This window comes from Lucilia sericata, unplaced genomic scaffold (assembly GCF_015586225.1).
Source record: "Lucilia sericata isolate MDLA Ls3-8-SP2 unplaced genomic scaffold, ASM1558622v1 Contig000077F_arrow, whole genome shotgun sequence".
Lineage (NCBI taxonomy): Eukaryota > Metazoa > Arthropoda > Insecta > Diptera > Calliphoridae > Lucilia > Lucilia sericata.
In genome coordinates, this window is record NW_023994110.1 from 599,939 (window position 1) to 617,574 (window position 17,636).

Consider the following 17,636-nt stretch of genomic DNA (forward strand, 5'->3'; position numbering starts at 1 on the left):
TGATTATGCTGTCCTTTTGCGGGTATAATGTTACTGTGATCTTAGATGCTTATAGTAAATGGCTGGAAGTTAAAGTTACATAGCCAATGACCACAAGCGCAACAATAGCTATTTTAGACTAACTTTGCGTCGCAAGAGTTCAAAATGTTTATGAAATCAGCAGGGGTAAAATATCACAATTTTGTAGCCCCATATCATCAGTATTTTAATAGACAAGCCGAGAGAAATGTCCAAACCGTGCTCTAAGAGCGATGCAAACTTACCGAAATAATCTTTAGCAAAATTTAAACATTATTCTACGTCAGTATAGTTTGGGAATGGGTACAATATTAACCTTCCTCCCTCCTGGATGTACATGACATGAAGTCGAAGTGCTTTACGTGAGTACCTGGCGTGTAGCCCTATCTCACTCTCGGTGGTACTTTTTCAACCACTGGGTGAGTACATGGATATGCCGGTCCATGTACAAGCACTTTGCTCAAGTACTCGAGCTATCTAATCTCTTGCCAAAGTAGTCACGTTGAGGAAAGACAGGTGTCATGAGCAAGCTTAATCTACCCCGACATAATGTCGCCCAACCACACTACTAAGGCTCTGTTGATTCGGCAACAGCACCAAGGGACGTAATTGGTAGTCCGAAAAACACAGATTATATTAATTGACAAGACTTTATTCCAGTGGATACAGAGACTCACTGTGATAAGTTGAGCATACACTCAACCATGTTGGAAAATCGCTTCAAAATTAAAGAAAGGGCAGTGACGACTTCGCACTCCATTGGCTAGATAGATCGTAGTCTAACTATCATTCATCACTCATCGTTCATCTTACATCGGTTCCCCATTATCACACATCCGTCAAATCCATCAATCACTCCATTCTCTTTATAGAATCAAAGTAGACATCAGAAACATCGTTCATCTTCGTTTACCAATTCTTCGCATTATCAGCTCAATTCCAACATTTTATTAATCCACAGTCATGCTCTGTAATTTGTACCGCTCCTTGCATCTAGGAACGATAACAGAAATGTATCTTGAAAATTTATATCACCGTGTATCAGTCTTTTAATCAAGCACCCCCTTCCTGCGATTTAGGTTTCAACCACAGCCACTACGTGGATCCCATAGGAACCTCAACCAACTGACCAGCCAGGACAAGTCCTGTGGGCAACTGGCCACCCGTAGTACCAGATTATGTGGTGCTCTGGTGGATGTACATGACAATTCCTAAAGTGTTCACTCAGGGCACACAATAAGGAGATTTTAGCCTAACATGTTATAGCATCCATCATCTGATCAACGATCAACGCCACCTGCAGATGACTTACGTTTGCATTTCAAAACATTCAAAAATCACCAAGAGTAAAAGCAATTTGATAATTTGTGGCAAGGCGATATATTACTGGGAACTTGATCCCTATGATGCTCCAAAAATACCTGATTATTTTCACAAAAAAGGCCCCCTATATAAAAATTTACATACACTGAAGAATATTCGCAAGCATACACTAAAGAACACCTGGCGCGGAAATCCAGTGTACTTTTTGCAAAAGTCAGATCGGGATATATAGCATAAACATAATTTTACTTTATCCATTGGCCACATCACTTTTCTAATGAATTTGTCTATATCCTGTAGAAATAGCACATTTTTTGGCCTGAACTTCGATGCAAAATTAGATTATTGTAAAGTTTTAACTGTTTGACGCCAGTGTTTGACAACATATTTTTGACGCATCTAAACCAGTTTATTGAGTCCAATGTGTGTGGATATTCCAGGTTAACAGAAAAAGAGAAGTAGTTATAATTTTCTTTATTTAATTCATTCTACCAAGAATATTTTTCATGTACATAATTTATTTAAAAGTTAAATCATCTTTAAAAACTTTAAAGTATAACATAAAATATAATCAAATTTTAGCATAAACAATAATCGGATACACAAATAAACTGTTTCATAATATGAACATTATATTGGGCCGAAATAAAGAAAAGTTAGTTAGAATAATTTTTTAGAATTTATAATAATTTTAACGGAGGAATTAATTGATATTAAAAAAAAATATTAAATTATCGGATCTCTTGTATTTTTTAAATTGATCCAAAAATTTAGAAAAATTACTATAAAAATATATATGGTGTTAAAAATATGTATACAAACATATTATGTATGATATTATTTTGAATTACTGGAATTGTCCACGAATTGGCACCCGACCCATTCTAATGTAGATATTTAAACATATTTATATATGTATGCGCATATTCAAATGATGTCCTAAAGTGGAATTCATAAATTAAAGTAAATCTATTTTTTATACTCAATCATAAATAACATTTACATAATGGAATATGTAATTCATACACTATACATACATATATATGTAAGTATGTATATAAACTATGTACATATGTATTTAAACAACGAAACCAAAAATAAAATATAATATTGCAATTCTCCGAAATTATAAATGACAACATAAAATGTAATGATTAAATAAAACAAAAACAATCAAAACTTAACACAACAATAGATGGAAAGGGGGATGTATGTAAGTGTCTAACAATACAAACACAAATATAAATATTTATTGGTTGTTGTCTTTGGCTAATTGTTTAGAGTGGTATCGTCAAAGTGATTTCAACTCTTGGCATCTGTTGCATCATTGCTTTTTTCTACAGACGCTGCAGTTATGTTAGCACGTTTTTCAGCCAACCAGTTCTGTATTTCTTGTTTAAGAGCTTCATTTGGCTTTACTTTATCCATAGTTAGTGGTGCACGATTAAATGGATCGGTCTGATCGCTTAATAAATGGCGAGCAATAGTAGAACGATCGACAGTTACATTAGAGCTGGGCAGAATGACAGGATCCAACATTAGCGTGGACATAATAGGGTCAAGGTATTCTTCTGGTGCATCGGCCATAAATTCTTGCTCCTGTTTATATTGCCTTTCCATTTTCTGCACTTTTTCGGCAAACTCTGCCATTTCTCCAATAAGTTGGCCGCCACCAATGCGTATTAGAATGTTTTCGGCATAACTAAATAATTTGGAACTGTAAGAGCGTCCGTCCTGAGAAACCGCCAAACAGAAACTGTCGCTACTACTAAGGTTAATATAAATATGACAAATTTCCAACACAGTATTAGCAGGATCAAATTCAAACTCTTTTTTGTCCTTAACCTTAAATTTCTCCTTTTGTGGTCCGACCAGATTTAAAAGAAAGTAGTTTAACATAGCAGTTATACGGTCAACCATGCTGTTGTGGCAAAATATACTCTTGATTTCAGTGGTTATCAGTTTTAGAACATTTATGGTATCGCGACCAAGAATATTATCAAAACGCGCGAGCATGCCCAGATGGTGTAAATTGGAAAGATGTTGTTGTCGTTCATTGTGTGGCAAATTAGTCCATTCATCGTTACTTTGGGCCTCTTGCAATTGGCGAATTTGTTGCAAATTGTTAAGAGATTCATCTATAAGAGAGAGAAAAAAATGTTAAGTTTGAAGTTAAGCATTCAATTATTTTTTGTCTCACCCAATAAGAAGATGGCATCGTTTATTAATAAATTTATAAAACGCAAAAACAATGGCGGTTCGATTGCTTCCATATTAGCTTCAGCCTCTGCTGCTAGATCACGAAAACATTGTACGTATTCTTCTTTACTCCACAAATACTCCATAATGGCATACATGGGTCGTCTGTAATTGAACTTTTGTTCAAACTGCACCGATTGACCTGTCATTTCAATTGATACAAAAACATTTAACAAACTAGATACAACTTTTAAGCGTTCGTTATGATTATCAAAAACATGCGTAAGGAATGTGCCATTTGTGGAACGCTTTGGTAAAAAGAACTCTAAAGCTTCAGCTAATTTGGCTCGTAAATGAGGATTTTTCACCAGTTCGGAACTGCCCATAAACAAGATAATCATCTTAAAAAATGCATCATGTGATGAGGGATACATTTGTATAAATTGACCGGGAGGGAAATGACGACTGAAATTTAAATAGGCCACAATATTATCGATAATATTTTCTGGCACACAACGCAGTGTATCCGGTACAAATTCAATTTTTATAGGTAATTCCCTATTGAATTTTGTGTGGGGTGCAAAATCACGACTCTCCTTTAATTGTTTATCACTTTCTTCAGCAGAAATGAGAGCAATTTCCGTCAGCCACACAGCAGAAGCTTCAAAAAACTTTAAAATGGCAGTATCATTTTCTGGTTCCATTAAACAATTGCGCAAGCATAGATACTGTTGCATTTGTTCCTTTAACATGCGCAACAAGTTTTTGGCCATATCGTTATTAGGATCGGTACTGGCAACATCCTGATAAGCTGTTCGTAAATTTTGAAGCTCCCGTGTCATCCTTGTAAAACGTTCAATGCTAGCGCGATAACTTAACTCATAGGCCTTATGTGTTAGGAAAAATAGTTCGGTTACAAAGTTGAATTTTTCTGCAGTTACACGTTTTGTATTCTCTTCGGTTGGCAGTAAACATGTCTCTTCGAATGCTTTAATCATATTAACTTGTTTTGCTTGACGTTCATCTTCAGGTACAGCACAGTATGTTGGATCAACTAATAACACCTAATAAAAAGAAACATGATATTTACATCCATATTCAAATCTAACTTTAGTAAAAAATTTTGGATATCCAAAATTCGAAGTTATGGTTGAAATTCATTTAATATTGCTAAAATAATCCCCAGATCATGATGACTCTTTAATTTGTCTTCGAAATATTGAATTTTATAAAATTTTAAAATTAACAAATTATGTATATCGTCACTTGAATAGCAAACGGCCATAACTAACCAAAAATTCAAAATCGATTTTATTGTTGATTTTACTATATTGCATCAAAACAAATATTCACAACCGAAATTGGACTCTTCGAACCAAAATTTGCGATTTTATTAACAAAAAACAAAAGGCCCTATCTACAAAAACATTTAAATATTAAAGGTAAAAATTTCAATTTATCCATTTTCCTATACACCATTGTTAACTACCATAGCAAATGATAGGTTTCACTATTAAACAATTTGTTTATTGAATAACAAGAAATCGGGTTGATGGAAACAAACTTTTCAATTTAAATAGTTTTTTGCTTCTCCTGTAAAATTTTTAAAATGTTAGATGGGGCCGTTTGTGTTTTGGGTGACGATATGTAATATCATTTTAAAAATGATTGTAGAGTATTTGTAAATCGGTAACCTTAAAAATATTTGTTTTCAATACATGACTGTTAAACATAAAACTAAATATCTTAAAAATTTAAGATTGACTAAAATAAATGTTCTCCTCGGCTAAATCCTATAGGATTTCTTTGCATGACTGTTAAATATAAAACTAAATAGTTTACAGTTTAAGAATAACCTTAATATATGTTCTACTGGGCTACTGGGCTAAAATTAACACGAAAGTAAAAAATCTGACCTTTATAACATTGTGTTGAAAAAAATTTAAATTATAATTTTTCGAATAGTAATTTAAAACACATACCTTCATCGAGGGCTCGCAAAGCGGCGCACATAAACGCAAAAGAACAGAGGTCAGTCCGATCATAAATGCATCACTGGCATTTTGATGAACAAAATTATTGAGGCCAGCATTTAAATTGTTCCAGAGATGGCCACGCGCAACATTTGCGTGCAAACATTTAGCAAACCACTGCAGAGCTTTCTGTTTGGTAGTGGGACTTTGTACCAACAGCTGCTTTATAAGAGAAAACAAAGCATTTTGATGACTAGACATACATTGCCATAAAGCGGGATCAGTGCTCTTCGATTCCAAACTCAATTCACTAAAAAACTCATAAGGTCCATTTTGATTTTTTGGCATAATCGATAAACTAAACAAGTGACCGAAAAGTGTGTCCATGTAAGCACCACCTTTTTAAGAAAATCAAAAAAGTATAATAAATGTCCAAGTTGTTTTAAAATTTAATTCACTAAACATACCATTGGTATTCGGATTAGGCATAGTGTAGTCAATTAAAACTTCACCCAGCTGGGGTATACGTTTGTCGCGTACAAAGAAACTTAATAACCAAAAAACATTTTTCTTCAATGTTATTAAATTAGCTTGACTAATATCTGTCTGAATTTTACCCAATAATGGGTAAAAATTAGCTTTTAAAGCCCCCAGTGCTTCGAGAGGTTCATCATCTGCATATATTTTTTGTATACACTGTACCAGGAAATCCATAACGTCAGTGGAATCTGTGTTTTCCGAATTTTCCATTAATTGTTTCCACTGCTGCCAAATACTGCGGCCAGGATATAAATCTGGCTGACGCATGCAAGTACTAGCATTTGTTATAATAAGTGAATTTATTTTGTCGCAGTCGCTACCACGCTCCGGGTATCTTTGTCTAGCTTGTTCGCAAGCAACAAATGCTCGGTGCAGGTATATTATAGTATCAATTTCCAAAGCATCTTCTGCTTGAGGCCCAACAACTAAATAGTCCTTGGTGTCTGTCAACATCAAACGCTCGAATATGGCATGACCCAAAAGTTCCTCACCCATTTCGGTGCCTACACCGATATCGGAAACAATAACATCTGCCAAACATAGGAGAGCCCTTTTTGTCGACGATGATTGATCTTTTTTCAATGTAAATAAGAAAATTTCCTCAATTAGATTTTTATCTATACCAGATTTTTTTTTTTTTTTTTTTTTTTTTTTTTTGTCGATTTTGGGATTACTCCGTGCCCCCTTAAAAAAAAACAAGGGATGGGAGATTTACTTGGCTGGTCCAAAGGGATAAAACGCCACCAACAATTTAAATCTAAAGTTCTCTAAAGTTTAATATTAGCCTCCTTAATAAAGTCCGTAATGAAATGATAATTCTCAATAGGTTCCTTCCTGAAAAATGACGTGGTATTATCATACTGCTCTAATACCGGATACCTCAAGCGGATGTGGTTGTATTTGGTACATTCGAATATGATATGTGAGTCGTCGTCAACTTCATTGCACAGAAGGCAAGTGTCATCATCCAAAACATGTAATCTAGCCAAAGTATGTGGACTGAAGGAATGGCCTGAGAGTATTCTGTTCAACTGTCTTATCTGAATAGCATTCATCCCCAAGGAGTTATGGTTGAACCAAGGTTTCCTAAGGAGACTTGGGAATATTTTTCCGAATTCCCGACCTTTCGTACGACTTAGATCAACATATTCTCTCTCCCACTCATCATGTAGTCTCCTTTCGATCTCCCTTATAGCTTCGTCTTTAGACCATTTTATTTGCAATGTCAGGCCATCTTGAGTGGCCTTTTTAGCTTCTTCATCAACACGTTCGTTCTCGAATATTCCCCTATGCGAAGGGATATAATGAAACTCAACAGTGGAAAGTGTAGGGCTGGAATCTATCAAATCATGAATTCTGGAACATGCCGCATTTGAAACACCGTTTTTCAAGGCCAGAACACCACTTTTGCTGTCAGTAAGTATCGCCAATTTCAGAAAGTTCATCTCCTTTGCAAATTCTACCGCCTTTTCCATTATGTGCAATTCCACCGACATGGATGACACTGTTTTCGACAATTTAAATCTCCTTACAGTGTTAGACCTTGGATGAAAGAAGGCTCCACCAGCTTGGTTCTCCATTATGGAACCATCAGTATATACCAGCTCCAAATTCCTGCTCATGATGTCGTTTTTTTTACTGAGAAATATTTGATTCACCTCCTGAGGATTCAGGTTCGCCTTGTTGCTATGATAGAAGTTTTCATATGTTCGCACTTTTCGGGATTCCACTGTAGAAGTACGTATTTGTTCCACGTCCAAGAGTACATTCTTGAATTTATCAAACATCTTGTAATAACTCGTGTCCAAAGGTTTCTCCAAGGTTGGGAGCAATTTTGCCAAAGGCATTTCCAAATGGAATAGTTTCACCAGATCTTTCCCTGCTGCCAGTTGAATTCTATATTTAGGGGGCAATTCGGCCGCTAGATGATATAAGACATGTACCGGGGTGGATTTCATAAGACCCAGGGCCCTTCTAACGTGGAAATTCGATTGAGTCTGAAATTTAGCCAGGGCTCTTCCGGAAAGGTTCGCAAAAGATGACGCAGCATATTCCAATTGTGATCGGGCATAAACTCTATAAAACTGGATGGCCCTTGCCGGATGTATTCCATAAAGGCAACCACTTGTCGTATTCAAAAACCTGCAAGTCCGGTTTATTTTCGATATTGCCTGCGTCACATGAGATAGTGAAGAATTATTCGCCGAGACTATCCTGCCAAGATATTTGATCTCCTTTACTTCCGTTAACATTCTACCATTGAAATTGAGATTAATTTGAGAACTCCTTCTACCAAATGATGTCACCGTGGTCTTGTCGTAGTTTATATTAAGGTCCAATTGTTCACAATCGTAAATGAATTCACCAAATTTGCGTTCCAGGATGTCCAACGCCTCATCCCAAGTTTCATCAAATGCAAGAATGAAAAAATCGTCCGCAAACTGAAAAATATACGTGTTTTCATCCTCTATGTTGTGAAGTGATGCCGTGTACAAATTGAACAGTATTGGGCTCAAGCCGCTGCCCTGAGCCAGTCCACGATTAGTCTTAGTTTTCGCATCGTGAAGATGAAGTGTACGGTCTTGGAGATATGATGTTAGCCACAGTACCAATTTACGATTAAAACCCATCTCCATCAATTTGGCTCCTAAGGTGTTCACGTTCACATGGTCATACGCTTTTTCTATATCAATACAAATCGCCACTACTTTCCGTTTTTCAGTTCTGAGGTATTGAACTGTATTTATCAAATCGTTAATGCATTGCGTCGTGCTCATATTCTTGCGGAAAGCAAAAGACCTTTCGGGTATGATCTTCCTGGAATTTGCGAATTGCTCCATATGTGGTTTCAACATACCCTCTATGCACTTGAGAAGTACTGGCAGAAGACATATCGGTCTATAATCAGTAATATCCACCGAATCTTCACGTTTAGGGATGGGGTGAACTTTTATATGTCTCCAGATATCAGGAATGTTACCAGAGATCCATATTCTGTTGAGCACTGCAAACAATTTCTTCCTGCCGCTATCCGAAAGATTTAAAAGCATTCTGTAAGTTATTCCATCAGCTCCGCCTGCAGAGTCAGGCTTACGAGAACTTAAAAAATCTTCGAAATCACTCAGATTCAAATTGATATCCTCCATTTGCACTAGTGGGTAATCTGATGGCACAAAGTTACTCGAGTCCGTGCAGGAGGTCATGTTATTCAAAAATTGAGTATTTTGCTGAGAGCTCCAGCTGTTATTCACCTTTTTTACTCGGTCATATTTCTTCAGGTTGTTCATCTGTCTCCACATCTTCTCCTGAGTTTCCGGATTAGACAATTCTTCCTGCAGTTTCCTAAAATGCTCGTGTTTCCTCTTCCTAATATGTTTCTGGAAGTTCTCATCCGCCTCAACAGCTATTATATTATTCTGCCATGATTTGTATCTGTCATTTTTCAGCCTGGCCGCATTTCTGATTCTGAAGAGCTTCTCAGATTCTTTATCCCACCAAGCCTTTGCCTTATAATGGTTTTCCCCATTAAGCGTCACAGTGCATGATTGGATAGCCTCCCTGAACTTACAGTTTATGCTCACAATATCATCTTCAATCTCCATTTTCCCTAGAGTATCAATAAGTTTGTTCCGAATTAGTTTACGCCTACTGCCACTGGGTCTGTTGTCAGGCTTCCATTCAAAGTTTATAGGTTTGTGATTGCTTCCCGTAATCCTTAGATCCAAAGTTCTCCATTGTATTAATCTATTGTTACTCCTGACCAGTGTTAAATCAATTGCAGATTCCCCGGATGGTCCTACAAAAGTCTTGGAGCCGTCATTCAGAACTGTGTAACCATAATTTCGTACTAAATTGTCAAGAGAGGCTCCCCTTCTGTCGGTATTCATATTTCCCCAAGAGGTTGACTTGGCGTTGAAGTCGCCACATACAAATGTAGTCAAGCGCGAATCTTCAAAAAAGGCCATGCTCCTCTCCACAATGTCCCCGAAATGTTTCACATTCACATCCGGTGGGCAGTAAATACCAGTAATATTAAAATTAAATGGAAGATTCAAAGTCGATATTGATATTACCTCACCATCCGTGTCAATTCTATTAATCATGAATCTTATATTCTTCCTCAGGTAAATGCCAACGCCTCCATATCCATCATTCCGAAAATTACCAATAAAGTTGTAGTTCAGTAAATTGGTACTTCTATTATCCTTCAACCAGATCTCATATAATACTGCACATTCAATGTTATTCTTCTCCATATATAATTCAATCAGTTCCTTGTTACCTTTCTTCCCCAAACTCTGTATATTATACTGTAAAAATTTCATAATGTACTAGTAATTCTTTGCAATCGCACCACTTGTGGATGCGATTATTTCATCTCTGTCCTTAGTTATTAGCGCTCTGTCTAAAGCTCTTGCAATTTCACCTACGAATCTTCTGTCATTGCTTGAAAGCGAGTCATCTCCCCATTTACTGAAGAATGAGTTCGCCAAGGTTTTTAATTGGGTAGCTAGTCTTTCCACCTCTGTAACCGAGTGGGGGTTTTCAATATCTCTCTTCTCCTGTAATACTATTTGGTTCTCTCTGTTAAGTTGTCTCCATTGATCCATATCTTTTCTTGCTCTCTCTTCCTCTCTAATCCTGTTGGGGTTTGATTTGGTAACTTTCGCAAATGATTGGTTTCTATGTACGTGTCTCGCTGCTTCAATAGAGTTATCAATGATCTTATCCGGTCTGGTGCGTAATTGAGGGAAATTCACCTCAACACCGTCATCACCTAATATTTCAAATCTGTTTCCACCTATGATACCAGCATATTTAGTTCTAGCCTCTCTGATGCTCAAGTTCTCCAGAATCATAATTCTCTTCAGATTCAACGCTTTCTCCCGAGCCGGACAATTGCGGTCGGTGGGTGGGTGCAAGTTCTTACAATTTGTACAAGTTATCATTCCCGTATCACAATCAGAATTCAAAGTGTGTTTAGTAAAGCATTTGCCACATGTCTTCTCCTTCTGCTTACAGTTGTCCGCCATATGGTTAAATTTAAAACAGTTGTAACACTGTCCGAAAGGAATAAAAGGTTTGGTTATCAATTTCGTAAAAGCAAAGTCCATCTCCTTCGGTATGTTCAGTCCTCTAAATACAACCTTTACCTTCATAGTGGCACATCTTTCGTTTCCATTCTTTCTCGTCATTCTTATCAATTTGACTATAGGCACTGGTGATGTTAGCATGGCTGATAATTCCTTCATTGAGATCTCTTCCGGTATATTAAAGACTATTCCCGTTTTCGTCAAAAGGTGGGCAAAGATTCTTGGGGTGTAACCTGCACTCTCCAATTGTTTACTATTCACAAAATTATTTGCTGCCGATCTCGATCTGAACGTCACCTTACATCTACTATAACCTATTTTAATAATGTTGTCTATATCTCCTACCTTGAGATCAAGTAGTTTCTTCGCAAGTCTATACTGATTAATTGGTGTTCTTGGTTCCGCTTTCGCTGTGTCCACGTATACAGTGAAGGGGCCTCTATGATCATCCTCATATACTGTTGGCATGTTCTGCGAGACGAAGACCAGCGGGTCCTCAGTTTCGTCTTCCTCTTCATCTGGAATTGTACTGTCACTTTGTTTTCGCTTTCTATTAGGCATGTGGTTTTCAGCAAATTTTTCAAAATCATTGTTCCTAGCATGAAATGATATGTTCGATTCCCCATTCGCAGTTGTGCTTCCAATTATCAACATTTTCTGAGGGGGTCCTGCCCCCCCTGGTTCCAGACGAGGTGTAACCCCGTCCGGGTCGTCCTCCATAATGTCCACTAAAAAGGCACCGTCAGAAGAACAAACAGGTAATACCCACAGATGGAGTAGTAGAAAAGATGACTATAATGAAATCGTCCGTTAATGGGATGAAAATACAGTCAAAAATAATAATCAAAAAATCGAATTTCACACGGTATAAAAAAAAAACACAAGTTGCGCGTCGGGCGTTCTTACACCGAATCGTATACCAGATTTTACTTCACCCAAAAGGGCAGCAAATGGATTGTCAGTATTTGCCATAATATCTGAAATAGCAATAAGAACTTTTTAACTATTCGGATGATTTCAAGATAATTTCAGGTGAAAATACAAGTTTTTTTTTCGTTTTAATTATTTTGATTATTTTTGTCAGTCAGGGATGCAAAATAAGAACTTAAAGTATATTAAAATAGTAGTAAAAAGAATATTGCCAGAACGGTGTCAGAAATAATGCAAGGTTTGTAATAAAGCCATAAATTATTATCAATATACCTCGATAGTTGGCTTCATAATTTGCGAAACAAGTCTTCTAAAAGCAATATAATGTCATATTTAAAATTAATATATAGTTTTTTATTTTTTTATTGTTCATTTTATTTATTTTTATCAACAATCTGGCAACATTTATTTGCAAACACCATCCACATAAAAAGCAACTCTGGTTTTCGCCGTAATCTTCGTTTACTTTTACACGATTTTCCTATAACAATTTTTTTTAATTTTCCCGTCAGTAGAATATTTTTTGTTATTCGAATGTGTTGGAGCCTGCGAAAAAATTTAGATTTTTTGGGAATATATTTTCTCAATTTTGTTTTTAAAATGCAGTTTTTATTGAGAAAATTCCAACCAAAGCCAATTTAAAATATACAAGCAATTAATGAGCGCTGTAGAAAAAAATATCTATAACAAATTTGCCGTTTAAGAATTACGTCTGCATAAAAAGAATTAAAAAAGTTTCGATAAATGAAATAAAACTGTATGAAAAAAAAACTATGCAAAATTCTTATTTTGTGTTCCAGAAAATGATTTTTTGTTAGACAAAAAACGAAGTTTTTCAAATAAAAAGTATGTATAAGTAAAAGAAAATGTGAAGAAACCAAAAAAAATTCCATTAAAATAAAATGGCAAAATAATTTTGAAAATTTGTGACGTTTTTATTAATTTATAAAAATATTGTTTTTGCAAAATGTGTACGCAATGTATATATAAATGTGTGAGTTATTACATGCATGTATGTATACCTGCACACACAGGCATACATACACCTATTTTTTCTCTTCCCCCACATCTGCTTTTCATCGAATGTTTGTTTTTGTTCTGTAAATGAGCAGTAACAATAACAACATGAACAACTAAAATGTAAAATTACTACAATTGCAATTAAATTGCAGAATCATTTAAAATATAATAAAATTGTTAATATTTTAGCAGAATTTTCTTTTTTTGCGAGACTAAAGTTGAGAAATACTTCTATATTATATGAAAAATTACATTGTTGTTTTGTGTATACTCAAATATCCTAGAAATTTTATCGACACAAGTACCAATAATCACCATCCACCACAAAATTCAGGTGTTGTCTTGGCAGGCTACCATAATTTCACAATTTGTTAAATATTTTCATTTCGTTTTCATTGGATTATAGACTTTTGTTGTAATGATGTTAATTTGTTTAAGTCTTATTTTTTAATAAACATCCATTTAAATTATTGCAGCCTTATAGTGGTAACATGAATTTATAAAACGACTAGAATTCTAATGGTGTTTCGAATATTTGAACTTTTGCAAAAAAATCGAATAGGTATACAGTGTCTCTCATAATTATTCGAATTTGGGTAAACTATAAAAAGAAACCAAATTTAATAATATATTTTGTGTGCAAAATAAATAAATTAATTTGTTATATTGTCTAGATAGTCCTTATGTTTGATATCACGCTTTTTAAAACTTGAAAAATTTGCATTGACTTAAATGAATTGAGCTTTTTTAAAAAAAGTCCGTGAAATTGCCTCACAAAAGTATACGAATTTTTCCTGTATTTCATATTTGATCATATTATACGCAACACAAATTTTAGAATCGAATTGTTTTTATGCGTAATATTGTTTTAAGGGGTTACTATCCACGGTAAGGATATATTTTTGGCCCATTTGGTCCACAATTTTGGGGAATTTGTACCCTCTTTTCATGTAATATCATTAAAATGGCGATTTTTGGCCATAATTTCTCCTTTTTTCCAGAGATAAAACAAAAATTTGATATTGGGACTTAAAAGACCCCTTGGGGTATCTAAAAATAATATTTTTTGTTACAAGAATCTGTATTTAAACGTTCCAAGATAAATTATTCGGATCATTCTTCTGTCGCTAATTCAATATATTGGAACTTAAGTCCATTTTTATAATACTAGGATCAACTATTTTCGGGGAAAGTTTTCTGGTATATATTCTTTTAGATATCAGCTTTTATACATTTTAAGTTTTCAATGTGTTGTGGAAGTGTACAACTCCAAAACATGCCTCGAAGAAGCACCATTCAAAACAGTAAAATCATTATTTTTATATACCAATGTCCTCCATGCTGCATGGCACGATATCATTATGATCACATCAAAAATGTTGATATGTGTTTAAATATTATTTACTATGATCAAATTAAAACCAAAATTTAGGACTTACAGTGTTATTGTAACGGGCAACATAAGCGTGAAAGTTACGAGTAGTAAAAACTGAAATCTACTATATAGGATGACATTTTGTTAAGGCATGTTTTGGGGTTGTATACCGCTATAATATATTGAAAATTTAAAATACATTAGTGCCAATATTTTCCGACAACTTTGTCGGAAAATATCGTCCCTAGAGGTACGAAAAGGGACTTATGATCCAGATAATTCAATTAGAAACTGAAAAACTATACCAAAAATACATCTTGGAACGTTGAAGTACAGATCCTTATAACAAAAAATATTATTTTTAGATACCCTATGGGTTCTATTAAATTCCAATATTAAATCTCTGGAAAAAGGGTGAAAACATACAAATATAGCCAAAAATCGCCATTTTAATGATATTACATGAAAAGAGGGTACAAATCCCCCAAAATTGTGGACCAAATGGGTCAAAAATATATCCATGCGGTTGATAGTAACCCCTTAAAACAATATTAAGCATAAAACCATGCGATTCTAAAATTTGTGTATCGTATAATATGATCAAATATGAAATACAGGAAAAATTCGCATACTTTTGTGAAGTAGTTTCATGGACTTTTTTTAAAAAAAGCACAACTAATTTAAGTAAATGTAAAGTTTTCAAGTTTTAAGGGGCGTGATATCAAAACTAAGGACTATCTAGACAATATAACAAATTAATTTATTTATTTTCCACACAAAATATATTATTAAATTTGGTTTCTTTTCATAGTTTACCTAAATTCGAATACTTATGAGAGACACTGTATATAAAATCTTCCTTACCTAAAGTTAAAAAATCGAGTTCCTAATTGAAGATTGCACAGGCCGACAATTAAAAAACTTTTTAAATAATTCCAGATTCCTAAAATGATAATAAAAAATTGTCACCCTCTAATTTTCCACATTTTGATCTCTTATTTCTCGTGACTGTATACTTGTGTCCCAAATATTTAATTGTGTAATTTTGCAGAAGTTGCGAATATTGACCGTTCGCATCTGGATAAATTTATCGCTATAGGACTACGTTAACTGGTAGCGCCATGGCTCTGAACGGGAAATGATTATTAAACTTTTGCCACTAAATTCATGATGTGGAGCACTTCAAAACATTTTCGGTTCGATTCTGCCTTATTGATTGTTGGGGTCAATGGAAACGAAGGTTTAGTGTTCATTCACTAAAAAAATTTCCAGAATTGGCAGGAACTCTGTGAAGTGTCTACATAGGGGATTGTTTTCAACATTTTCTCCATTTTTCTTAAGTTTTACTATTCTCTTTGAAACCAAACCCATATCAATAAACATGTTTAGTATTTAGTTATTTGGAGCCTTCCCTTGGGCCATACCAAGAGTAAATGTGACCAACACATCCGTAATGGTTCGTTTTTACCACGATACAAGCTTACCTTGCTTAAACTGAAAATTTACTTGCTCCATTGCGAATTTCAAATAGTGAGCCTGTTGCTTAAGTGATACCCGAAATATTCATACTATTTTGATGGGCATTACTACTGGATTGGGGTTTGGTTTCGTGTTAAAAAGTATAAAATCTTTAGAAAAACAGTTTTCATATTGTAAGTAGAACCTTAGATTGCATATTCAGGAAATCTTAGGGTGTAAACCACACTAAACCATCAAAACGCAAGATTATGGTTAGAGCACTGTTTGGGTTGATATAAATAATCATCAAGTCGGAACCGACAGTTGTAATACAGGTCTGAGTTGGGGAACAACTCTCGCGTCATCGTTTTTATTTCTTAAGGACGGTCAGGCCTGTGCTTGTTGCCGAGCTTTCGACAGAGTTACTTCTCACCCTGTACTTATTTAATGCATTACTTCGTATAACTGTTTCTAGTTATACGTTGTCTTCATTAAATTCGTTCTTTCCTTTTACCTCAGAGTGAGGTTATGTTCTTAACTGGTGGAGACCATATAATACTTTTGAAGAGACCATATAATACTTTAAGTTTGGTGCTGCAACTTCCTATATGAAGGTATAGGTCGTTTGATGGGGTTTCTCCGGACAAACGTGTGATAACCTGGAAATATGAGTGCTTAATGCACCGCCAACCTAATTAAAACCGCAAAAAAAATTCGGAACCGAACCGAAAATTTTTAGAATATGCCAATAGAATGTGCCAGTGCCACATAATTGGAATTGTATGAAAATGAAGAACAATTCCATTTTGTGGATCGAATGGAAATGATTACTTGGTTTTCAAATGATATAAATAAGACTTGAGAAATATATATTATAAAGACCCATATTTATAATGACATCAAAAAAAAAAAAAACGTAATTAACTCTTAAACGTAAACATATTTTTTTAATGATGGATGAGATAAATCCAAAATATAAGGAGAGAAAAGTGCTGCTGTTGGAATTAGATTTATATGGAAAACATCTAGTTAAACAGAGACTTTTGTTTTTAAACATATACATTTATTGACGATAAACCAATTGCCTAAAAATCACCTTCTGGCTTTATTTAAAGATCCGTTAACATAATAAAATGGCGCTTTCCTTTTTCAAAGATAAAACGCAAAAAATAAAGTTCGTAAACCCTAGCTACATATGTATGTATATGATAGCCTGTAAAATACTCCTTACATCCGAGCTAAATCTTTAATATGATTTTTGGCATTATTTGTCTTGACTTTTATCTCGATGGAGAAATTAATAATCCATTTATGCGATTTGAATTCTTTGTCGGAAGCGGTCTTGTATGGGATCTATATCTAATAACGGACCGATCGTTAAGAATTAAGTGAAACAATAATATTTATATTAGGCCATTGCGAAAGCCAAATTGGCGAATGCAAATACATAATAAGGGCTTAATGGTAAAAATGTAAGAAAATAAAATGTTTTTATAATGCCATTAACTATTACTTGTTTGCAATCTCTGTTAACAGTCACAACACCAGTAATTGAATCACAATTTCATATTTTAATTGCACCCACTTAAATTACTTAAAATTGAAATTTCTGTGACAACCCACGAACACGATCCAAAAAAAATTAAAAATGTACTAAAAAATATACAATTTTTTCCAACGCTGTCTAAATTTGTTTTTGCCTCTGTT

At 34.6% G+C, this 17,636-nt stretch overlaps 1 protein-coding gene across 9 annotated transcripts; it reads right to left on the bottom strand.

The window, feature by feature from the left end:
- Nucleotides 1–1,802: 1,802 nt before the first annotated feature.
- On the bottom strand, nt 1,803–12,251 carry LOC119616505 (ubiquitin conjugation factor E4 A). 9 transcript variants are annotated; one of them, XM_037972875.1, is made up of 6 exons: nt 12,067–12,251; nt 6,769–6,810; nt 5,981–6,625; nt 5,523–5,911; nt 3,542–4,604; nt 1,803–3,479 (listed from the first exon to the last, which is right to left on the bottom strand). In XM_037972875.1, exons 1-6 carry the CDS (start codon nt 12,116–12,118, stop codon nt 2,644–2,646), a joined length of 3,027 nt encoding a protein of 1,008 aa, XP_037828803.1. In that variant the 5' UTR covers nt 12,119–12,251; the 3' UTR covers nt 1,803–2,643. The 9 variants fall into 9 exon arrangements, 8 of the variants coding, with proteins under 8 accessions (XP_037828803.1, XP_037828807.1, XP_037828809.1 ...); XM_037972879.1 differs by lacking the exon at nt 12,067–12,251 and adding an exon at nt 11,916–12,048 and having other exon boundaries at nt 6,769–6,887; XM_037972881.1 differs by lacking the exon at nt 6,769–6,810 and having other exon boundaries at nt 5,981–6,241.
- Nucleotides 12,252–17,636: the final 5,385 nt, after the last annotated feature.